Genomic DNA, 25,203 nt, shown 5'->3' with positions numbered 1-25,203 from the left:
CTCTGGTGGAGGGCTTCCTACAGCCCAACAGTACCTGCTGGACATGGCCTGAGCACTCCTGCTCTTCCGCATTTAACCACACAGCAGCCAAGCAGTCAGTTGCAGTGCTGCCAGGTTCAGGTGCAGAAGATTGCCATGGTTCTGAGACAGCAGATCCGGCCAGAGAGGCAGCTGCAGTGGGGCCACCACCGAGAGGTCCAGCAGCATGCTGAACCAGTGCTGGCGACGCCAAGCCAAGGTTATTAGCATTACCTTCACCCTGTTCTATTTGATCATCATGAGGATTCTGTGGATTAATGGCACTGGTGTGAAGGAGTACATCAGGGCCCCCGACCACGGGAGTAAAAAGGCGTCTGACAGGAAGCCTCTGTCGATCCCTCAAATCAAGCAGAACACATGGCATTTCCTGTTCTGAGAAGCAAACAAGTCCACTTGGGCAGTTTCCCTCCTTTGGAAGACCATGCTGACCACCTCCAGATGGAGTGACCACTCATGGTGAGATATGAAGGTTCTGCTGAGGCGATCTGCTAATACATTCCAGGTCCCCAGGAGGTGCACGGCCACAAAATGAATGGCATTCTGCACACAGATGTCCCAGAGCTGGAGGGCTTCCTAGCAAAGGGCTGTCAACCTGGCTCCACCATGTTTGTTGATATAAAATTTTGCGGTGGTGTTGTCTGTCAGGACTTGTACCTCTCTGCCCTTCAAGTGGGACTGGAAAGTCTGGCAGGCCAAATGAACCGCTCTGAGCTCCCTGACATTTATGTGGAGGGAGCGATTGTCCCGCAGCCAGCGGCCTTGCGTGCTGAGCTCGCCCAAGCGGACTTCCCAGCCAAGGTCCAAGGCATCGGAAACCAGGGTCAGCAACTGGGACAGGGCCACGAAGGGAACCCCATCCAACACCGATTTGGGGTCCAACCACTATTCCAGTGACAACCGGATGTGGTCTGGCACCCTGACTACCAGGTCTAGATCATGCCCTTTGGGGGTGTAGACTGACACCAGCCATGCTTACAGTGAAGGAGATGGAGCCAGGCATGATGGACCACGTAAGTACAAGCTGCCATGTGGCCTAACAACCTCAGGCAGGTGTGGGCCATGATGAGCGGGTGGACCCTTATGAGGGAGTTCAAGTCTGACATAGCTTAGAAACGGGCCTCCAGAAGGAATACTCTGGCCTGCGTGGAGTCAAGGACCGCCCCTATGAATTCTATCTGTTGCACTAGTACGAGGATCAATTTATTTTCATTTACTAATAAGCCCAGGTCGTGACAGGTAGAACGCACCAGATTGAGACTCCTCTGCACTTGATCCTGCAATCTGCCCTTGATGAGCCAATCGTCGAGATAAGGATAGATCTGGACCCCTCGATGTCTCAGGTAAGTGGCTACTGGGGCCATGCATTTTAAGAATGCACGCGTGGCCGACGAGGTGCCAAAGGGCAGCACTATAAATTGGAAGTGAATTTGACCCATCATAAAACAGAGGAACCGTCTGTGTCATTGGAAGATGGAAATATGAAAATTAACATCTTTCAAGTTGAGAGTGGTGTACTAGTCTCCCAGATCCAGGGAGGGAATGATGGAGGCAGGGAGACCACGCAGAACTTCAACTTTTTGAGATATCTGTTGAGTCTCCGCAGGTCCAGAATGCGTCTTAGACCCCCTTTTGCTTTCAGGAATAAAAAATAGCAGAAGTAAAACACTTTCCCCCTCATTTCCTGAAGGACCTCTTCCATTGCCCCCAACTGCAGGTGGTTGTCGACCTCCTGAGCGAAGAGTTGCTCATGAGAAGTGTTTGCCAGAGGGATTTGGCAATCTTTAGGACCCCATCATGCACCGGAAGCGTGACACGTGCAGGGGTTGATGCGGAGAGCACATTAAACAAGGTGTCCAATTGCGCCACCATCTCCTCCACCTCTAGGCCTAAGTTCGTGAACACCCTTTGGAGCAGAGATTGGTGCTCCTTAAAATCATCTGATGGGCTAGCATGAGAGGCTAAAGGCAAAAATCTCCAATGAATGTGCATGTGAGCGCGCACACACCTAGAACGGAATCGACATGAGCAAGCACTCGAAGAAGAAGATGGGTTACAGAGCTATCTGATTCAAACAACTGGTATCAATAAAGTCCATACTAAGAGATGGCTCTCAAGAGTCCATTTTGGACGACAGCAGGAATTATTTTTATTTTTGGAGTACCAGAAGCTTCTTTACTACATATTCAGGAACTGAATGGTTTCTCCCAAGTACTTTTTACTTCCCTAACCTAACAGCATATAAAGGCTCCTTATTAATATTCAGGTTCGTGTGTCTGTCCAGCTCTCAAACATATATTCAAGCGCAAGTGCTAAAAATCCTTACAGAATCCATCTCCAAACAAATTCTCCTGTGCATGATTCTTAAGTCATTTTTTTCAAGAAAATAATTGATTTTTTATTCTTTTCCCTCAAAGATTCCCCAAAAGCCCAAAGTCCACACTATTGTCTAATGGGCTGCTACATTCCAGCTTAGAAACAATGCCATTTTTGAGCTATAGTATTTAAAATAAAAGTCACTAAAGATCTGGCTCTGGTTTTCAAATCCCTCTCCAAAAGTTCTAGGACTGTATTCCATATGTACAAAAATTCCATACACCAGGTTGTGTATCTATGAGCTATCTATCTGCCTACCTACAATACTGCACCAACTTCATCATGTTTAATGATACTGGGCCAAGTGTCTGCATTCTTATCTGTATTTCAATTTCATATGTGTATATTTACATGTGTGCTTACCTGTGAATGTCACATACTACACATAGGTTTTAAAAAAACTAGTTTTTCAGAATCTATTTCAATTTGTCCATATTCTTTCTTATCATTCCAGCTCATTCCTTTGGAACAAGTAGCTTGACACACACCAAATTAATCTGTCACCCATCCAGAATATGAAATTTAATTCAGCTTTACACTGTAGTGGCAAAGATAAAATATGGGTTCTCTGCATGGTGGACATGTAGTCAAAACACCTCAGTGACTGATAGAGATATTAAATAAATAAATTAATGGAGATATCCCATCTCCTAGAACTGGAAGGGACCTTGAAAGGTCATCGAGTCCAGCCCCCTGCCTTCACTAGCAGGACCAAGTACTGATTTTGCCCCAGATCCTCAAGTGGCCCCCTCAAAGATTGAACTCACAACCACGGGTTTAGCAGACCAATGCTCAAACCACTGAGCTGTTTGTATTACCTGTGTTATGATCTTCTGCAGTATGGTAGTATCTTTTCTCTCAGGTTCTCTGTCCTCAGATTGAAAACTACAAAGTTTAAAAAGAATATTAGACAGATCTCTCAGAATATACATGCCTTGTAGTTGAAACAGCTGTTTCAACTATACATTGACGGAGATTTTCAAAGCCACCTACAGGATCTAGACACTTGATTCCCATCAATATTAAAGGTTATTGGGCATTCAAATCCCTTAGACATCTTTGAAAATCTTTGCTATAGCTTCTACTCTCATAATGAAACTAAGAGTCAATTTTCAATGATGGCAATATTTAAGGTAATAAAGCCATATCCAGATCATCCAAATTGATCTGCTGACTGCATAGCAAAATATTCAGAATAATTGTCTGGGATTGGGAGTGGAGACTGCCAAAAAATTAATATAAAATGCAATAGGGCCATTATATAACCTACACACAGCAAATCAATAGTACAAATATGAAAGATGGTAAATTACCACCACTGCAGTCTTCTGAATTCCAAAATATATGGAATAAAATAAGCAAAGATCAATCATCTCCAAGTACAGGGTAGAGTATAGGAGACACTTGCATTGCTACTGCCTGTGTTTTTAATAAAATGAGGGCTTGAGTGTCCAGTTTGGCCAATATACCACCCTTTGTGAGCACAAAATTAACTTAAATATGTGACATAAACTTCAACTGCTAAGGAAAAAATAATTAAAAATAGAAAGTAACTGACATTCTCAAAAAGGTTTATGAAAGACCTGTGGTAAGAAGCATAAATCCAATGATATTGGGAATCTTGATCTTTGTTTAAATGATCAGACTCAATCAGCAGTGGTTCATGTATTAGAAAAAAGATATTTGAAGTCAAATGTCTTAATAGAACTATTTAAAACAGCCAAACTTAATGTTTCTTCTATATGCCTTTTTGCTGCAGATGGAAAAGGGCACAGGTATTAATTTTAAATATACATTAAAATGCCTATTCTCCTCTAGGTATCAATGGAAATTTCATCTAAGTGATCTATCTACCTGTCTATAAAAAGGGACTACCTTACCCGAATTTTAATGTCTAAAGGTGTTTTGGCATTTTATCTGTGGTGAAGTATATTTGCCATTAGACCATATTACTTTAGTCACAATCTATATCAAAAGGAAATGATGAAGTTAACAGAGGTAAGGGAGGGAGGAGAAGCTCACAGAGTTTCTTGCAAATTTTTTGTTCCATAATTTCATTACATCCACCAGACAAGCCCTGGTTTCAGATCTGGAACCCTACTTGAATGACCAAGGAAGGTGACAGAGGTTGAGCTCTTCCTACCTCAATATTCCCAAGATTTTGGAAAACAATTCTCCTGCTTTAGATTCAAGTGCTTTCAGGGGTGCTGCACTTGCCACTTGAAATCCAATAGTATGGATTTCAGTCCTGATGCTATGGGGTGCTGAGCCCCCTGAGCTCCCATTGACTTCAGTGGGAGTGGAGGCCATTCAGCATCTTGCATATTGGCCCCACAGTGATTATCCTCTATCCACTGTTTCCTCAAAACATGCACAGTAATGCTCTCATTTAAAGGTGCTCAGAGACTATGCTGATGGACATGGTAAAAACCCTAGGCAGGATAAGACAGCTCATACAAGCGAGCGGAGCATTAGCGATACAGGCACTGAGGCAACTAGGGTCCCTAAGACTATAAGAAACTTACTTTAGAAGGAAAAATCTGACAACAAAAATTCTGCCTATGAGAACATTTTATACAAAATAAAATTGCCTTCTTCTGCATTAACATGTCCACTGCTCCAAGCAGCAGCACAGTGCAAGAGAAAACAATTTTATCTTGTATAAAATGTTCACACAAACTGTATCTTAAAATGTTTGAACTAAAAATAGAATCACATATCTTAAAAAGAAAAAAAGGCATTAAGAGATGTATTCAAGGGGAAAAGGGCATTCTGAGTGAGATTTCAAAAAGGGATGGAGAGTCAATTAGGGAGACACCAGAGTACTCCCTATATAGACTGCAGGAGCTACAGAAGGGAAGGTTCATGTGTAAAACTGTGAGAAAAGACAGAAAGAAAGCCAGTGTAAAAAACAGAGAGAGCAGGGAGGAGAACAGATACATGAGGAATGAGTCTCCACTTTCTTGTACCTTGTGTTGGCATTGACACCAGTGCAAAGTGCATGTAGAATACTGCCATTTGGATCTGGTAGCATTTGAAATCCAGATTGCATAGGTGTAAACAGTGACACAAGGTAAAAGGGAGTAGAGAATCATGTCCACAGTCTATGATACAGATTGGAGCAGGTCTTTGGAGGGTTTTTAACACAAGAGACCAAATTCTGTTCTAATTTACATTAGTGATAAGTCTGGAAGAATTGTAGTGATTTCAATTAAATTATGCTGGATTTACACCTGTATAGATGGGAGAAGACTTCAATGCAGTATGTAGCTTTATGCAGATCCTGACATAATTAACACTTAAATAACACTATTTTAAAATTTTAGTCTCTGTACCTGCTCAAGTCAGTTTGTGTTTCTGCTTCCACCTGCTGCTTGGGGGGGTCCTTCCTTTTTCTTTTAGCAGGTGTGTAATACCTATACTGTGACAGGAAGGATTTAGCATCTGATTTTAAGGTGCGTGGAGTGAACGGTTGATGGCTGTCAGTAAAGTGGTCAGAGTGCCTATCTAGGAGATCCCCGCTGTACACTTTTGATTCAGTATCCTGATGCTTGTGAGAAGGACTGATATTCATAACACTTTCAGCAGAAGAACTGTATGAAACTCCAGAGTATTTTCTTTGTGGACTTGAAACACTGACACTTGAATTAGAGATCGAGGCATTAGATGTTTTCCGAGTATCTTTTCTAACACATTTTGCAGGGTTGGGAAGATCCAGGCCTTGCCTCTCCGAAGACAATAATGATCTAGACAAATATTTCTGTGCATTTTGTGCTTGAGGAGATAGCTGGTCATTGGCTTCTGCTTCAAATGAACTCTAGAAAAACACAAATGATAATGTTCTGTGAAATGATTGCTTAACTGGTTTTTTTTCCAAGAGATTACATGGAGCACATCTAAAGCATGAGGCACATAAAGAGTGTCAAAGAGCAACTATTTATCTCAGAAAATCAGCGTGAACAATTGGTTTGACCCAAAATAAAAGAAATCATTAAATATGAAATAATTATAAATTATGAAACTGAACAAAATGTAACAAATTACACTTATTAATACAGTAAAATGTCTGTACACTTTTACTCTGAAAAGTGTCAAGGTAAAAACTGCACATCCTTATTCAATAGATAGGCTCCCTGTGGGCTTTAGAGACAAAAGCATAGTAATCTTTACTACTATTAGCACTTCAGAACCAACAGACAGGTCGAATCCAACTCACTATTCCCTACTGTTTCTTGTGCATAACCAACAGAATTGTGTACAAAATTTCAATCATTTACACCAGTGCAAAAAGCCACTAAGGACAATGAGGTTGTACAGGTGTAACTGAAGGCCTGGATTGATTTGCAGAACACCTTCATTGCCGAGGATGATGTGTAAGAAAGAAAAACCCCTAGCGTAACTCTCAGATCCCAGGTTGAAGTTTGCAGGACTGCCAGTAAGAAAGAACATCTGTCTCTGCAGCTCAGGCTGTGGTTTTAACCAAGTTGGAGATGTTTTCTATAAAGATTTTGCATTTCAATGAAGTCAAATGTGTTAGCAAGAAACACCAATGGTGGTATTTTTAGTCACCTCCAAACAATGAAGGATTTTAAAGCTCAAAGGTTGTAGGCTGGATACTGAAAATTAAATGCGATGTCTTACAATCAGAACATCCCTACAAACGCTGAGGTGCCATATTACATATAGCCTTTGTATAGGCTAGAGCAGGGGTGGGCAAACTTTTTGGCCTGAGGGCCACATCGGCCTTGCAAAACTGTATGGAGGGCTGGGTAGGGAAGGCAGTGCCTCCCCAAACAGCCTGGTCCCCGCCCCCTATCTGCCCCCTCCCACTTCCCGCCCCCTGATTGCCCCCCTCAGAACCCCTGACCCATCCAACCCCCCCTGCTCCTTGTCCCCTGACCACTCCCTCCTGGGACCCCCACCCCAACCACCCCCCGGGGACTCCACCCTCTATCCAATGCCCCCTGTTCCCTGACTGCCCCCCCCCCCCCGAGACTCCCTGACCTTTATCCAACCTTCCCCCTCCTTACCATGCTGCTCGGAGCAGCAGGAGCTTGCAGCCCCGCCACGTGGTTGGAGCCAGCCACACTGCCGCACTGCCCGTCAGGAGCGGTGGGCCAGAGCACGCTGGTGGCACGGCGAGTTGAGGCTGCGGGGGAGAGGAGATAGCAGGGGAGGGACCGGGGGCTAGCCTTCCCGGCCAGGAGCTCAGGGGCCGGGCAGGATGGTCCCATGGGCCATAGTTTGCCCACCTCTGGACTAGAGATGTCCAACCTTTTCAGCCTGAGGGCCAACCGTATTTCAAAAAGGTCAAAGGACCACAATCAATGCTTTGGCACAGGTTCTCTGACCTATTCAGCTCCCTCTGTGCTGCACAGACAGAGAAAGATGAGTAGAAACCACCCACAATTCTCCTGCATGGTATTCCCACACCAGGGGGTATCCTCTAGCAGGTGTGTTGCTGGCATAGCCTGCTTCTATACCTCCCTCCCCACTGTTCCTTGCTGGTGGGAGCATGTTGCATTCCTGCTATCCTCAGATGGTGTATTATCCCCAAGGTGACCATTACCAGGTGGTGAAACTTAGAGCCATTTGGGAGCTGCTCTAACTTGGGCTGGGGCACAGAATTGGTTGTTGGTTCTCAGCTTCTCCATTTTATCCCCTCTCCTGGGCTGCCTTAGGTGGCTGCCTGGGTGAGAGGAGCCATTTTTTGATAGACGCTGCTGTAGGCTCTGCAAGAACCAATCGTGGACCTGTCCTGCTCTCCATTGGCCTTCCTCAGCCCTAAGCAACATCTGACAGTGTGGAAAGGATTCAGAGGCACTAAATGAGGAAAGGCACGTTAGAAAGTTAAGTGTGAATGGCTGTGTAATGTATCAGCACTAGTCAGGCCCATTTTGATGTGAGTCCAAATGTTCAGGAAGCATCCTAACAAGACAGTTATTGCACAAGCCTTTAACACATCCCTGGAAATGTGTAGTGTCACAGTTGGACTTGAAGGATAGTAAAACTTCTAGTGACTCTGCTAACTGGCAAGAGTTATTTCTAACACTTTATTAACTCCAAGGTCAAGCTGCAGCTAGGAAACTGACTCAGAAGCTTACAGACAACCACCACTTGCCAAAAACTTAAATATATATTTTTCATCTGTACAAAAAGTATAAACTATGTGAGGGTGGGGGCACAGCACATACTATATGTATTTAAAACTGCTCACTAGGATAGCCTTGAGAGAGAAACATCTCATTTGCATGTAGGCCCACGCGAAAAGCCACAAGGATACGGTGTTACTCTAGCACATCTCATTATCATACTGTGTAAACAATATAGTGCAGCACTCAATCTAAAAGAGCAACTTACAAAACCTGCCAGTTTAGTTCACTTTAAACTGAATAAAGAGGCTTCTTAAAATGAGGGATTCATTGTTCGTTACACTCAATGGGCCTGCCTGGCTAGCATTCATATCATCAAATGTTGTAAAATGTAAATTAACGTAATATAGAAAAGGGATTTCTGAAGGACAGAATTTAATTCATTAGGCTAATTAGTTACCAGATTTCTTGTGAACTTGAAGTTTAGCTTCAGACAGGCGCAAGTAGAAACCTTTCATATGATATATACCCAACATATTAATTAGGAATAGGTAGATCAGAAGACACGGGTATATGACTAAAGATTAGGCAGCATGTACTTTAGAAGTGATAAAAGAAGGGAGCCAAGGCAGTTGAATTCATGAATAAAATACATTCAGGAATGTGTATGAGTTTAAAATTATCTTAAACATCTAGCTCTTTATACAGATTAATTAAAAAATAATATGCAATTCAGTCCATCAGCAGGCTTTCATACAAATGATTACAGATTATCACTTGACAAAGCCCTGATTCTAAGCAATGTCCTACTCACAAATGCCACATGATTAAGGCCACATTTTAGTCACGGGCATTATTAGTAAAAGTCATGGACAGGTCACAGGAAATAAACAAAAATTCACGGCCCATGACCTGTTCATGATTTGTACTATATATCCCTGACTAAATCTTGGGGGGGCATCCCAGGGGTGCCGCAGGTGCTTGGGCAGGTGTGAGGTGGCGGTCCGGGGGACACCATGGGTGCTCTTGGGGGAGCAGCCCAGGACTCCTGCTGGTGCTGAGGGGGCGGGGCTGGCAGGCTCCCTACCTGGCTCTGCGCGGCTCCCCAGAAGCAACAACACATCCCTCCATCAGCTCCTAGGCGGAGGTGTGGCCAGGCAGCTCTGCGCACTGCCTCCTCCCCAAGCTCCGCAGATCCCAAAGGCCTATTTCTAAAAGTTCCTGATAGTACATTTTCTGCTCTCTTGTGTGCACCTAAGCAATGGTTTTTTTTTTAAGATCCAGGAAATGTGCCTTTTTGCTGTATAAATGATGTTACATTACCTCCTAATAACTGTGTTATTAATCCCTGTGTCACCAATAGCCCATTTTTTCACTCTCAGAACTCCATGGTGTTTTAAACTAAAAACCAAACGTGCCTTTTGTGGTATTTTAAACAGTTTTTGTAATAGTTTTAAAACAAACAAAGAAAACCTCTCTCTAGGAAGACCACCAAAAATAAATCACAGTACACATTGCTCACATATAACATGATATTTCCCTTTGCCTTCATTACACTTTTCTCCAAATTTAATACAAATGTTACTTTTCTAGTGAGAACAATCATTTGAGATATGTTTACATACTAATAACTAGAGCAAACAGCTCATATATTTACAGTTAGTAAGGATGCAATGCACCCTTCTTTGTGGTATTTCACACTTAATTTTACTACTACAGCACAATTAAGTGCTGAACTGGTAACTTGCAATAACAATGCCAAACAAATGCCTGTATTAGCAAGCAGTATAATAAGGTTTACTACATGATTATTTGGATATAAAATAATTGCAGCTATAGTTTGGTGCTATGGAAAACAGATAAGACTGGAATGTTTCAAAATCCACCTATATGAATGTTTTGGAAAGCAAATTCCAAACCCTTTAGCATTTACATAAACAACAACTTTGTTTTTGTTGTACAATGTATATTTGGTGCTCTTATTTTTAAAAATAGCTTAAGGAGTTTCAGCGTAAATCAAACTTTAGAAGCACTTAGTACATATGACAACTTAATCACATCTAAAATAAAATAGAGTAATGACTTTTTGTTGCTAAGGGTAATGGGTCAATTATTGTGCTGATTCCATCTCATGAAAATACATTGGACCCAGTCCTTAGACACACTGAGCTGAGTGAAAGGGGTGTCAGCTAGTGCAAAATTAGGCGCTGCTGTTTGCATGCACTTTACTCCTATGTGTACAACAAACTGATTCTGATGTTTAACAATTCTTTTTGTATACGCAATCTAATTTATAGATTTATATATGTATGTGTATATATATTCATTTATACTACGATGTCATGAATCTACTTAACATGAGAGATTTATCTAACCATGAAAATATGACTAATTTTACACAATACTACGAATATTCAGTGTGAGACTGCATGGGAGATTTTACTCTATCCATCAAACAAAACTAAACAATTTTAAATAAATAGTGGAAACCCCATTGTTTGGGACATGTAAAACTAGACTGAGTATGGTACTGGAAAATATACTGTAAGGGACAATCCTGAGCTGACTTCTCTTTCACTTCTATTTTCTATGATCCGACTGTATATGAATGAGTAATTTACAACTCCTATGTTCTTACAAACACAACCTTACTAAGACTACTTCTATGATACATACCCACACTAGCTTTAATCTAGCTAGCTCACAATAGCACTGACTTGGGGCGGTGCGGGCTTCAGCATGGACTGCACAAAAAGAATGCACCTAGGTGAGGTTATGCAGGCTTGTGCATCCTCACTGCTATTTTTAGTGAGCAAGCTAGATTACACCTAATGCAGGTTCATCTACATAAGCTGCAAATCACACCCCTAGCTGCAGTGAAGTCGTAGCCTGAAACAGGCAGTTTTCACAGAAGTAAAAAAAAAGGCTTCCAGAAAATATGTGAATACTACTACTACTAATAATCATGAAGTACTGAATTGGCTGAATGTCAGTAGTCACAATTTTGTGAAAAGTGCATTAGTTACAGAGCAAGGCCCTGACCCTGCTGTGAGCTCTGCACCAGTGGACCCCTGAACCTACACTGAAGCCATGGAAGCAAGGGCCCGTCCATCAGAACAGAACAAATTGCAGATCAAGGCCTCAGCTTGCTAAGTGGTGGGCAAGAGATGCACACAACAAGCCGGGGAGAAATGGATTTGCCTCTAAATTATTTTTATTTTCAAAAAGAAAGCGTTATTACGTAACCAAAACCCCACTTCGATGTCACAGATGCTTCCTAAAATCGGGCTAGTTCATTGAAAAGATCTGCTTTTATACAAAGGTGTAAATTCATCCCCGAATGAAGCCAGCAGAAATGCACCAAGGATGAATTTGGCTCAGGAAATTAATTTTTGCTGTAGGTGAGGGTCTAGAATATGACAGCACATCTTCTAATGGTCAGAAAACAAGCTTCATGATTTATAACTTTGTAGGTAATTCATCACAAAATTTAATATTTTTACAAGCTAAATAAAGGATGGAATTATAAGATGTATTCTCATGTTTGCTGCAGAGAGCAGTTTACAGTTTAATATTCATTCAGTCTGACTAAAAAATATTTGCAATAGTCGAGACAGCAACAAGAGCCTTGTGGACTTTAGAGGTTTCCTTTAATGAGATTATTTAGGCACTTTGAAAGCTATACTATCAAAATGCAGAAGCTGCAATTTTGTATCATTTTGAACTGCTAGTTCTTTTAGCTTGAGACAACCTGAGTTGTAATAGCTACTTACAGATGCCTATGGCAGGCAGGGGTGCTGGAACAATTTGTATAGTGGGGGTGCTGAGAGCCATTGAATCAAGCTGTAAACCTTGTATATGATGGAAATCACTTCAAGCCAGAAGGTGGGGCAGCATCCCTAGTTCCAGCACCTACCATGGCAGGTCTGACTTGTGCTTGTCATATCTGCAGAGTAGCTTGCTTGAATAGAGCAGAAAATAAGATCTCGTTTGGTAAATATTAGTATTTTACATAATCTGTGCTTCCATCACCCCTTGTACATACTATCAGTCCATCTAATTACACTCTAATATTTACATAATGAATGAATAAAATGAGGGAGCAAGTTCACACAAACCTCTTTCTGTCATTCAGGGGTGGTCTGACTAGAGCCTTAAGGATCTAATTTGTTTACAAGCAGATATATTAACATTCATGATTTTTCTCATTTTACAAAATACCCTGTAGTGTTGGTATTCATATATACAATAATATTTTTGACTGTAATCTATTATGCAATATTCAGAGTGTATAGTGTGATATATTCCTATCTTCAACAAGTAGACATAGATTAAATTTGTTAACTAGAGATACAACTAAATGTATATGTGAAAATATATGAATTTGGACTTCTAGCATAAAAAATGTGGTTGACACCATGAAGCCATGAAGGAATTTTCCGTTTGTATTTAAGTGTTCGCAATATAAGTATGGGTTTTTATTTTAATACTTTAAATGGTATTTTTGGTTTCTTTAGGAGTTCATTTATTTAATTCAGAAAGTACTAATTTAAGTATAACGTATCTCAAGAATGTTAATAGCAATATAACAATAAATATTTAGAGACAAGACATCTGATTAGGCAATTATAGCTATGAATGCATGCACAGTGTATTTGAAATTAACAATATAGATAAAAACTTAATACCATTTCCTAATACGTATTTGTTATGCACAGATTTCCATATTGTCATAGCTGTCATTACAACTAGATTTTCTGAAACTCAGCTAAGCACATACTACACATTAAGAGCTACCGCCAGTTTTGTGCCATCTCTCTCTGGGAAAAAACCCTGCAACAATAATTGAAAATGGGAAATGTGTTGGGCCTGATTCTCTCCTCATTTTACATAGCTTTTACACACCAGTGTAATTTCACTGACTTCAATATTTTTTCATCCTCTAATAACTTAAGTGGTTGAAGGGATTTATTCTCCAGAAGAAAGAACCTCAGAAATGACGTTGGCATCCAGGTTTGGCTTTTGGCATGGCTGATATCTTGAAAATTTCCTCATCTCAGAACTGGTCAGTCAGAAGCACCCACTAGCAGGGTTGTCTGAGCATCAGATAAGAAATACCCAGCCTTGCCTGAATCACAGATTTGACTCATGGTAGGATCAGCCCAGCTATGCATGCTTTATAAGATGAGCTCCAGTTTGATGCCTGTGGGTTTTTTAGATGAGGGCTTATAAACCAAGGTCTGTTCTGCCTTGGCATCAAAGATGCCATGGCACTTGTTACAAGGGCAAGGATTTCTACTGGGGTAAAACCTTCCCACCCTTGCTCCCTGTGTTGCGCACTACGCTACTGTGCTATCTTCCTGGTTGCTGCTATCTATCCTGTGGGTGGTTGCATTTCAGTGGTGCTCTGCGTAGATGGATCGTACAGTACTTTGGGAGCCTTTTGGAGAAGGGCACTATATAAGTAAATTTTTATTATGAATGTGATCTGCAAGTGAAACTGAAAGAAGTCAGCACTCCTGATAACTTTGGCTGACTTTTAAATGGAGATGCTGAAATATGCAATCTAACACTACGTTTTATTGAACAGGGGGAAACCTTCACCATCTAGGTGAAGAAACACAATGTTACTTTTAGAAATATTAAATTTCATGAAATTTAATAAACCTCTCTGCCCTCCCTAGCTCCTGTGTCCATACACGCTTTTCTGTTGCAGGAAAGCTAATTAAAATATTTAAAGTAGCTACACTTAAAAAGGAATAAATGTGCCTCATGCATTGCACAGAATGGATGGACAAGGGGGAAGAATTAAGATTGTGTGGTTTCAGAGTAACAGCCGTGTTAGTCTGTATCCGCAAAAAGAAGAACAGGAGTACTTGTGGCACCTTAGAGACTAACAAATTTGTTAGTCTCTAAGGTGCCACAAGTACTCCTGTTCTTCTTTTTAAGATTGTGTGGACAACCACAAATCTTTCAATTCCTAACATTTAAGTGCTTGACTTTTCAACCTAACTTTCGTTCATTTAACAAAGTTTTTTTTCATGTATACATACAATTTTAAGTTAAGTGCCTCTTTCTACCTAGGTACTTTTTTATATTGTGCTGATCACCATGGTGTCTGAGTACCTTTCATTCATATGTGCCAGCAATCATTAATGTGTTGCTATGGGGACTGGAGAAGGGGAAATGTTAAGAAATGTATTTGTATAATATTTATAAATACAATGAGAAACTTTTAAAAGGAAACATTTAACTTATCATAGTATTAGGCTCAATTCTGAGCTGTAGTGAGTATGAGGAGAAGTAAAGGTGGCTCTACTCCATCTTTATGCTTCCCCTCATCCTTGGCCAGGATTTTAAGACTTTAAATGGTATTTTTGGTTTCCTTAGGAATTTGTTTATTTAATTCAGAAAGTACTAATTTGAGTATAACGTATCTTGAGAATGTTAATAGCAATATAACAATAAATATTTAGAGACAAGACATTAGGACAAAACAGCCCCCAGTGTAACTAAGAGCAGCAAAAAGAGTGCTCTAAGTTGTGCTAACTACAGCAGGCGCCAAAGGACATCTCTGCCACATGAAAAATCAGGCAGAAGTGTAGGGAAATGTTTGTAGTATTTCAGACACCTGTGTGTGCCAGCTCTTGGTAAATGGGGTCTTGGTATGTAATACTGTGATGAGGCATTTTTATCATCGTGAGCTAAATGCTTCCTTTTTAAGAGCACTCACGCTAGTAAAAAATAAGATATGAAATCTGCATGAAGTAACTATAGAAGTAACAGTTCTGAAACATATTAGTGTAGTAGTTTTTGAGAAACAAAACAGAATATAGTATTACTGTTATAACTGAAGGAATTACAACTAAAGAACTTACTGTATTAATGAATTTAAAGTCTTATGCGTAGTTAATTTTAGTTAAAGTTACACAAAAACAACGCAGCGGTAGGCCATTCTGGTGCAACAAACACCGTATGCATTCACTAACCTGGTAACTCAGTGTATAACAGGACATGCTGAATAGATCATTTGAGGTATTGCAAGGTGCTTATCAAGTACAGTAATATTCCACTCTTGCTATGCATCTTTTTAGCACCTGGTGGTGTTCCACATTGTTTGCACCAGTATTTCTTACATTTTGATATTTAAATTGATTACCATCATGCCCCATAAGCATCTTTTGACTCAATATTCAAAATTTTGCAGTGGTTCTAAAAGCAGAAAATTTGAGATCAGCAGTTTCCCCAGGAAATGGGGATAGCACCAACAGCAGTACGATTATATTGCCTGGTGATAATTCTGTGTCCTATCATATCTTTTAATAGGCATGTGTAGAAGTTGTCTTATGGCTGCTAGTTACTTATCTATTCTTATGGCTAAAGAAATACAATTTGAGAAGTTATGTGACCCTAAGGATGCATTAGGAGTGATCCAATAGATCAACAGGAATAAAACTCCCTAGGTACATCAATAAACATAGTAAAATCAATACACTGTCTGGTAAAAGAAACAATATTTAAATATTGCTTTGGTTTGGGTACAGATATATGAAAGCCCAATTACTACCACTGCTCACTTTATAGCAGGAGCCTCCTGCAGAAATATATTCACTTCTTACTAATGCAATGGTGCTTCGATTCACATGCTGATGAAAAATATTTTGTAAATCTTTAAGCAAGATTTTCCATATTATGATCTAATGTCTATCATTATGGCTCAGATGAAAAGCTGTTAATGGCTGTATTTTTTGTTCTGAATCATGCAGAGAGGGAATTCATGGGACTCTCCTAGTGCCAAGTTTTATCTTTTGGAATATCTGCTTCCTGTCTACATGGAGATTAAAAGATCTCCAGAAAAGGGCTCAAAATAGGCGACATTAAGTATTATCCAATGTTACCTAAACTGGCAAGTCTGCCAAAACCACTTATAAAATATATTATGATTGCCTATTCATATCTCACTCAAACATGCAGTTGGTTGAATCACACACAAATGCTGGCAAGACTGAGATGTTCTTGTTGACAATCATTCTGTAGTCACTGTACATGCGAGTCAAACATTGATGAACAGGTACCTACAAGGAATTAGTAGTGCTAAGTGACACATACTACTTGAGAGAGCTCTTCTTTGGGGGAGAGGTTAAAATACAGGCAAGGACCTACAATGCTCTGACATTGCTATGTCAAAACACACACTTAAAACACTTAAAAAAAACCACCTCCGATCCTGTATTTGATGGGGTGTATAGACCCCACACAGAAGACGAAGGTGCCAGAGAGGCACGGGAGGCAAGGCTAGCCATGCCCCTGTGGACTTACCAATCACATATGATAGGCAGGAGGCCTTTAAAAGGGAGAAAACTGCAGTCAGCAAGGGTGAGAAGGGAAGGAGCAGGACTGCCAAGCAGGAGACTGCTGGTGTGATCCCAGGAGCGACAGGGAGAACTTCCATCCAGAAGAGCTTCATCCCAACCCTAAGGGGTGTACAGTGAACTCCCAGGGAGAGATTTAAGGAGACCCACAAGGGGTAGGTGCCCCTTGTAAGAAGTTAGGAACTAGGGCCAGTGCTGGAGCCAACCAGTGCAAGTAACTGAGTGTGATCAGGTTCTCCCACCATCTGGGAGACAAACCTCAGGGGACTCCTTTACACCATACAATAAAGTATAATAGAGACAGAGTGTTAGTAACTGTTGCTCAGGATTTTCAGGTAGGAATCTAAGAACAAGAGAAATATTCAGAAAATAACAGTGAAAGAGGAAAATATAATGGTGACTAAAAGATGGGATCTCACAGCTTTAATTTGACATATCCCTCCCTCCCTTTTTCCAATAGAGATCTGTGAATTCATCCATATGCAAAAGTCTTGCCTAAAATTTCAAACTTTTATTACCCGGCACTCTCATAAAGTTATTACTCAAATTGTCTGCTATGAAATACAGCCATGCAGAAAGAAACCAACTAATGATCAGTTTTATATATTAGCTGGAAATGTACTGTATCTCTGTGCATGCTTTAAACACAGAATAAATTCTAAAGATATCAAGCATTCTGTGCTGAAGTCAATACAGTGAAAATAATGTATTCTTCCTTAGGTAAAGTTGGCAAAAGCTTTTGCTGCTGGTTAATGCAATTCTGTCCCATACTAGTGAATAACACTAACGAGACTAATATACTTTATTTCAGCAATTTATTTCTCTCTTTCTTGGAAATATATTTAATATATCTGATGAAGCTCTTGCTAACAAAATTCAACTTAAGAATATAGATAGCAAAGTCTTATTTCCATTGTTTCGATGGCTTAAGTAGCATGTTGGAAATCAGAAAATTCACTTTCTAGTAATAGCAATTGTGTGAACATGTAACTAATGGAATATCTCCCCAAATTAGGAATTTTGTGGCATAGGGAAATAAAAGAATTTTCAATTTGCTGCATATGTGTAAATTAGAACAGATCTAGCAGCACATATTTCCAAACCTCTGCATAGATATCTATGATAGTTACATTTGTGTATATTTTGTAAAATGCAAACACGTAGTAACACAGAAACACCACACTTGAATTACCTTTCTTGGTGAAGATAACCTGTAACTGGTTAATCATCAAAAACCTCGCACTGTTTTATTTTGGTGACATCTGCCTAACTTGTTACTGAAATAGTGTGGAATGTAATTGTCTAATGCAAATAGGAAAATCTTACTTTGTCTGCAAAAGTGCTATTATCCATTCTATAAATATTTCATTTTCTATATTAACACCACTGAGGGCACTGGATCCAAATCTCTAACCCTTATTCTCATGGAGTATTGCTTAACCCTGTGAGAATAGTCTACCATGCAGTTCCTCCCATCACCTAAATCCTGCATGGTGGCGACACTCACAGGATGGTGTTCAGCTGTCTGAGTGGTTGTGCAGGGGTGCCACTCCCGGGTGCTGCAAAACTGGTCTCAGCTCCAGTCTATGCAGGCCTGGTGCAGAAGGCCAATTCAGGGGTAGGGTGAGATGACCCAATGGTGAGCCGGGGGAGGTGCTCTGGATTTATGCTGCTCCATTGCCTCCCACTGCTCTGTTAGGGTTGCCAGGCGTCTGGTTTTGGACAGGAATGTCTGGTCAAAAAGGGACCCTGGCGGGGCCACCAAAACTCCGGCTGGCCACAATGGCTGGCTCCGCGTGGCTCCTGGAAGTGGCTGCCTTGTCCTGCCGGTTCCTAGGCACAGGGGCGGCCAGGGTGGCTCCATACACTGCCAATGGGAACTGTGGCTAATGGGAGCTGCGGGGGTGGTGCCTGCAGACAGAGGCGGTGCGTAGAGCCCCCTGGCTGTCCCTGCGCCTAGGTAGAGGGACATGGCGGCCGCTTCCAGGAGCAGCCTGAGGTAAGTGCTGCCTGGAGTCTGCACCCCGAACCCCCTCCCATGCCCCAATCCCCTGCCCCAGCTCTAAGCCCCCTCCCATGCTCAAACTCCCTCCCAGAGCCCGCACACCCTCCCACACCTCAACTCCCTGCCCCAGCCCCGAGCTCCCTCCCACACTCTGAACCCCTCGGTCCCAGCCCAGAGCCCCCTCTTACACTCCAAACCCCTCACATCTGGCCCCACCCCAGAGCCTGCACCCCCAGCCAGAGCCCTCAGTCATGCCCCCCATCCACCTGCCCCAGACTTGAGCCCCTTCTCACATCCAAAGTCCCTTTCGGAGCCTGCACCCCACACCCCCTTCCACACTCCAAATCCCTTAACCCCAGCCCAGACCCTTTCCTGCACCCCAAACCCCTCATACGTGGTCCCATCGCAGAGCCCGCACCCCCGGCTGGAGCCCTCAGCCCCCCCCATCCACCTGCCCCAGCCCGGAGCCCCCTCCCGCACCTCAAACCCCTCATTTCTGGCACCAGCCCAGAGCCTGCACCCCAGCCCAGAGCCTGTACCCCAGCCCAGAGCCTGTACCCCCTCCTACACCTCAACCCCCTCCCTAGCCCAGAGCCCCCTCCCACACTCTGAACCCCTCAGCCCCACCCCCAGCTCAAAACCCCCTCCGCACCCCAAATCCCTCATCCCCGGCCCCACCCCAGAGCCTGCACCCCCAGCCAGAGCCCTCACCCCCTCCTGCACCCCAACCCACTGCCCCAGCCTGGTGAAAATGAGAACGTGAGTGAGGGTGGCAGAAAGCGAGCGACTGAGGGACGGGGATGGAGTGAGTGGGGGTGGGGCCTCGGATAAGGGGCGGGACAAGGGTGGGCAAGGCTGTTCGGCAACCCTATGCTCTGTACAACTGACAAAGAGAGGCTACGTCTGTTATTCCATCCCACAGGCTGGAATGGCAGCTGGGGGTCGGTGAGGATGCTGTATACTAGCCCTCTGCCCTTGGGGTGTGTGGGAATTTCAACTATTCAACCTCCTCCTTCAAGGTTTACCCTAAGAAAAAAGGCATTAGGGGTGAGGCAGGAGGAAAATGCAAGAACAGGACAGCTCAAGAGAAATCTTGGGGCTAAGGCTTATCTTCATTTTCTTAGGAAAAGAGGAAAAACCCAAGTAGTAATAAAAGGGAACAGGGGAGGTTTGGGTTGTATAGCACTGTGTTTTGAGAGCAGCATGGGGACTCTGCCTATTTACACTAACATTTAAACACAAAGGGCCAAATCCCAAGGTCTTTACTCAGTTTTTACTCAGTCTGAACTTCTTTGGACTCCTGACCAAGGAGTGAGTAAAAACTGAATAAGGACTTGAAGTCTTGGCCCATAATATCTAATTGTTAAATCTTGGTAATTTTGTATGTAAAAAGGGAAATATCTACAATTTGAAACAAAGTTAAAATATCTACCTTTACAAAAGTGGATAACAGAGGCCTCCTGCTCCCCCTGGAGCTGGACCGTGAGGCATTTTTTGCTGAGCTCATCTCCTTCTCACACCTGGCAATTTCCTTCTTGAGTTTCTCTCTCCGTTGTTGGTCTGCAACTTAGGAAAGAAAGAACCAAATAAAATTAGTGAGATTTTAAAGGAACGTTACTGAATCCTTCTCTCTAAATGCATTACCTTGTGTGGCCTTTCATTCAGTCAGAAAAGTAAAATGTTGTCATGTTTTCCAATTTGAACATACTGTATTCATGAAAAATAACGCCTATTGTCAAAAGAAAATATTAAAAATTATGTTGCTTCCTTTAGAGTTAGAAATTTTAAGTTCTACAACTACAAAAAAATACAGTGGAATTGGAAGACCAACTTCAGCGATATGAGAGTCTACTCAAAAACCCATTGCACCGTTCCCATCCATACAGCACTAAGAACCCTTCCAATTTTAATCCTGCTGAACAACAGTATTGAAATTTTTGGTGAAAAACAAAATCATCTGTAAATGTTAAATCTTGCTAAATTTATATGTACAAAGGGAATTGCAGGACTCAAAAAATTCATAGTCAAACTCTGCAAAAAAGTAGAAAGGTCCCCAAAACGGGCATACGAATAGTCTAGGTAGGGTCTGTGTGGACGGGCCATTGCTGGATCAGGAGGGAAGAATCAGATAAGCTACTGAACCTTTGCCCAAATGCCTTTCTAGAGCAGAAGATTGGCAAAGGGTCTATGCCATCAAGATTTTTTGGGAAGGGAGGGGGAGAGGGAAGGGAAGGAGCCATGGCTTGTTGCAACATGGCCCTTTGTTCTTAATGTTACAAAGCTTTTCATGCGCATTCTAGCTGCATAGTGGGGTGTCATAAACTCTGAAAGCTAATGTGATTCACAAAGCTGCATGCCCCAGTGGAGGCAGCCTCAACCAAAAACACCAACATACTCATTTCCAAATGTGAATAAAGAGGCCCTACAGAAGATACAGATACTTGTAAAATGCATGCAAATGGGATCCAATTTTACCCTCAACCCCATGGGCACAACTCTTATTGACTTCATTTGAGTTCAATGCATTTCTCCACTGCATGAACAGTCTGCCTGAAGCAACCCAAAAGACCACCATTAAACCAATTTCTGCCTTACCTATCCCATACTGAATTTAGCCCATACTCTGCTAGGCCCCAATACACAGAGATTTAACTTTACAGGAGAACTTAGTGGGATCAGCACTTTGGTGACGTTCTCAGCTTTTGCAGAAGAACCACAGGAATCTGAGGGCCAGAACTCAGGTCTTAGCGGGTCTTTAATTCACCTTTAAAATGTATTCTTCTGTATGTATTAATCCTACAGATAGTTGTTAATGACTTGGAAAAACAAATATGTATTAGTTTTATTAAAAATTTCAGTCCTTCTCAAAGCCAGGTACTGGTGCTTTTCAGATGTAATGTTCTTGCTATCATTTCTCAGCCAAATGCCCTTTTCTGTTTTTTTTAATTCTTACAATTGACATGGAAGATGCAAAGCAATTGCTTCTACAGCCGCTAATTGCTGCAGCCTTTTCTGTAAGAGTGCTTTATGTTATACATTGACTTTCATTAGTGAAAATCCATCCTATGAAGAATGTAAGCAGTTTGATGCTAAATACTGTAAATCAGAATTAAAACATGGCTACTCTAATTTATTGGAGTTGCCGATCGCATGGATCCTAACTCACAGTAGGAGCATCTGAAAAATAACTAAAGGTCTTAAGAACCCAGTCCAGCAGAAGCAGATAGCCTTTGTGTGCCTGATCCAAATAATCACTCGGGGTATGTTTACACTACAAACTTAAGTCAACCTATATTAGGTTGACTTACAGCCACTGCAGTAATTACTGCGGTGGTGCATGTCCACACTACCCTCCTTGGGTTGGTGGTGTGCATCCTCACCAGGAGCGCTTCCAATGAGCTAATAGGCAGTGTGGGGAGCTGAGAGCATGGTCTCTCTGCTTCGCTGGAAGCTCCCTGACAGTAGCCTGGCTGCCCCACAAGCTCCTGGCGGGCTGCCCACCCCATGCTCCCCATTCCCTGCTGTTTACCTGCCCCCCTCCACCCGCCAGACACTGTGTTGCCCTAACTACACCGACATCAGCCCTACACCTCTCATGGAGGTTGGAGTTATTATGTCTGTGTAGTAGGGCACTTACATCAGTGGGAGAAAGGCTGTAGTGTAGATACTGACATAATTAGGTCAACATTAGCTGTCTTATGTCGACCTAACTATGTAGTGTAGACCAGCCTTCAGACTATGCTAATATAGTTGGTGTGTTGGAGGCTGCAAAAATGCATTCTTTGCCTGCTGCTCAGATACTATTGAGATGAGCATTGTACAAATGCCTAAAGAGAGGGAGACAGATAGAATGACAGGATACTATCAACTGTAAATGCAGAATGAAGAAATCAGTTCAGCCTCTACAAGAATTTAGAGCTCTCTACCTTGTATAAGTTCAATCAGATATGGCTCAGAAGAAACCTATTTTCCCCCTCCAGCACAAGCCCAGTATTTAAGTCACAGGGAATATTTTACATTGATTCTTCTTCTGTGTCCATATAATACACATTGTCTTGATGCTGCAAAGCTTGTGTGTTCCTACTCCCTTACTCACAAATGCTCAGGACGAGAATAGGTATGTCCGAGAAGAGATGGGCTTAAGCAAAATGTTCAATAATAATGAGATTCTTAGCTACACACTCTTCTTAGGCCTCACTCCTGACACTAGGGAAGAGTATCCAAGCAACTGTGCATCAGTATCAACATTAATGAAGGATCAGAGTCTTCTACTTTCCTTGTCTTATTCATCACTTTTTATCTTGCATTTATATGTTGTAGTAGGATAGACTACTCTGGCACCCCTCTGAGGAGAGAATGGGTGCTGCTCCTGTCTCAGCATCCAGGGCACAGTCTTCTGCCTGTGCTGTTCATGGCATCTGCCCCCTTACAAAGGGCCTGGGAGTGATAAAGTAGTCCAAATAAAAAGACAGTATGCTTCAGCAGCCCACAAAGGGCAGAGTCCTGGGCCTTTGGGAAGACAAAAAGAAAAGAATTGGCCCCTCTCCTTTCTGAGAGGGCCAAGGAGGCCAAGGCTCTGAAACCATTTCCTCAATCAACAACCCCCACTTCCAAGGGACGGGGTGCTCTGAGTTGCAGTCCTGCTCCTTCAGAATGTCACGCTGGACTAAGCAGGGACCCTCCTTTTTAAGGACCTGCTCATCTCCAGCCTTGACAAGCCTCACTGGTGTGCTGGATTGGGACTGACTGTGCACAGAGGAGCTCTTTAACCCTTTCCTAACTGGAGTGGGGAATCTGCCCCAACACATGTTTGCAATATTTCACATCTGAGCAGTAAAGGATTGAGCCTACTAAGGGTATCTCAATTAAATAAAATAAATGGACAGATTCTGGGGAAGGGCAGGGGAAGGAGACAAAGGGAGTGGCCAAAGTATCTCTGGCTATTCCTAGTTGCCCAAATGATATCTTTGGTCTATAGGCAGCTAGATGTAAGTTTCTGGGTACTGTAAAAAACTTTCCCCTCACCGATGCACAGCTCAGAAAATCCAGAGAATCTGGTCCAAAAGCTGTAAAGTCACACAGGGATGTCACATGGCATCACAGAAATATGCTAGCCAGAATGGTAGAAAACTTTACTCACATACAAATCCTGATTTGTTGTTATGCTACAGCATCTTCAGGCTGATTTTGCCAGTGCAAAGGGACTGCAAGCCACCCACCAAGGAATTCCCCCTGTGTAGAAGGAATCTAGAGGGCAGTAGGCTGCTGGATGCAAGTTGGGGTAGCCCTGAGGCAACCTCCCAATGACCCCAGACTAAGGGAGACAAAAAAGTAACATAGATCCACCTTCCCCGCCCCACCTCTTGGGTCCTGCGCCAAGCAAAGTGAGAATCAGGTCTGGAAGCTCCATTCTTTAAAGTATGGGTTTACTCAGACAACAAGTGAATCTGTATAAGGGGCTTGCTCCCATAAGGCACTGAGCACTCATAACTCCCACTGCAACCAACTGGAGCTGAAGACATTCACCACCACAACACAGGATCAGGCCCCAAGACATGAGCCGATGGTGCAGCTATGACTATGTTAATTACAGCAAGAGACAGGCAGGCATTTGGAAGGAAGCATAGTACTATGGGGGAGAAATGTTATCAGTTAATTGGACACACTAAGATAAGCTTCCTCACTTCCTTCTGCTCTAGAAATAGTGTGGGCCAAATTAGTCCCTGATGTAACCTCAACTAATTTCAATGGGGTTATACCAGGGATAAATTTGTCTCTGTGTCCTTGTTACTGTGCCATGGACTAAATGCCCATCACTGCCAGCAGAATAATTCAAACAAAAGGAGATGCATCTTTTAACAGATTTAGTAGGAATGTCTGATAGATGAACTATAAATAGCCTTAATTGTACAGAGACTCCCCAAACTAAAGATCAAAACTGAACAAAAATATCAAAATGTCAAATGTCTAAATCTGCTTGTTTACAAGTAAAAAAAAAATCGTTTCATCCACTCTTTAAAAAAAAAAAATGATTAATATCCGAGTATAAAATGCATCCTGCAGATTTAAATTGCAAGATCTCCAAATCTTAATGGAATCTAGAGATCAATGAGTTTCATCAGTGACTCTGCTCACAATCATTGTCAGGCTTAGTAATGAGATAAAGCATTATATTATAAGCAAGGCACTGACAGTTAAATGCACAGTGTGTACGAATAAGTTCCTTAACGTATTCTACCCAGTCCGTTAGCCTGTTCTGTTAATTCTACAGGCAACAAAAAGTGGTGTATGTATGGCTGTATTGTATATTATTCCTCCCCCA

General features: G+C 42.1%; 1 protein-coding gene across 3 annotated transcripts in view; it reads right to left on the bottom strand.

Moving 5' to 3' along the window:
• Positions 1-25,203, bottom strand: part of SPATA7 (spermatogenesis associated 7) — an 81,922-nt gene that overhangs the window by 14,779 nt on the left and 41,940 nt on the right. For all 3 annotated transcript variants that reach the window (XM_054024786.1, XM_054024784.1, XM_054024785.1), the window contains 3 exons: positions 20,314-20,447; positions 5,748-6,229; positions 3,231-3,297 (listed from right to left, as the gene is read on the bottom strand). In XM_054024786.1, coding sequence (XP_053880761.1) covers positions 3,231-3,297; positions 5,748-6,229; positions 20,314-20,447 — 683 coding nt within the window. The remainder of the gene's footprint in view (positions 1-3,230; positions 3,298-5,747; positions 6,230-20,313; positions 20,448-25,203) is intronic.

Source organism: Malaclemys terrapin, chromosome 4, assembly GCF_027887155.1.
Source record: "Malaclemys terrapin pileata isolate rMalTer1 chromosome 4, rMalTer1.hap1, whole genome shotgun sequence".
NCBI classification, from domain to species: domain Eukaryota; kingdom Metazoa; phylum Chordata; order Testudines; family Emydidae; genus Malaclemys; species Malaclemys terrapin.
This window is presented reverse-complemented; position numbering and strand designations above follow the sequence as displayed.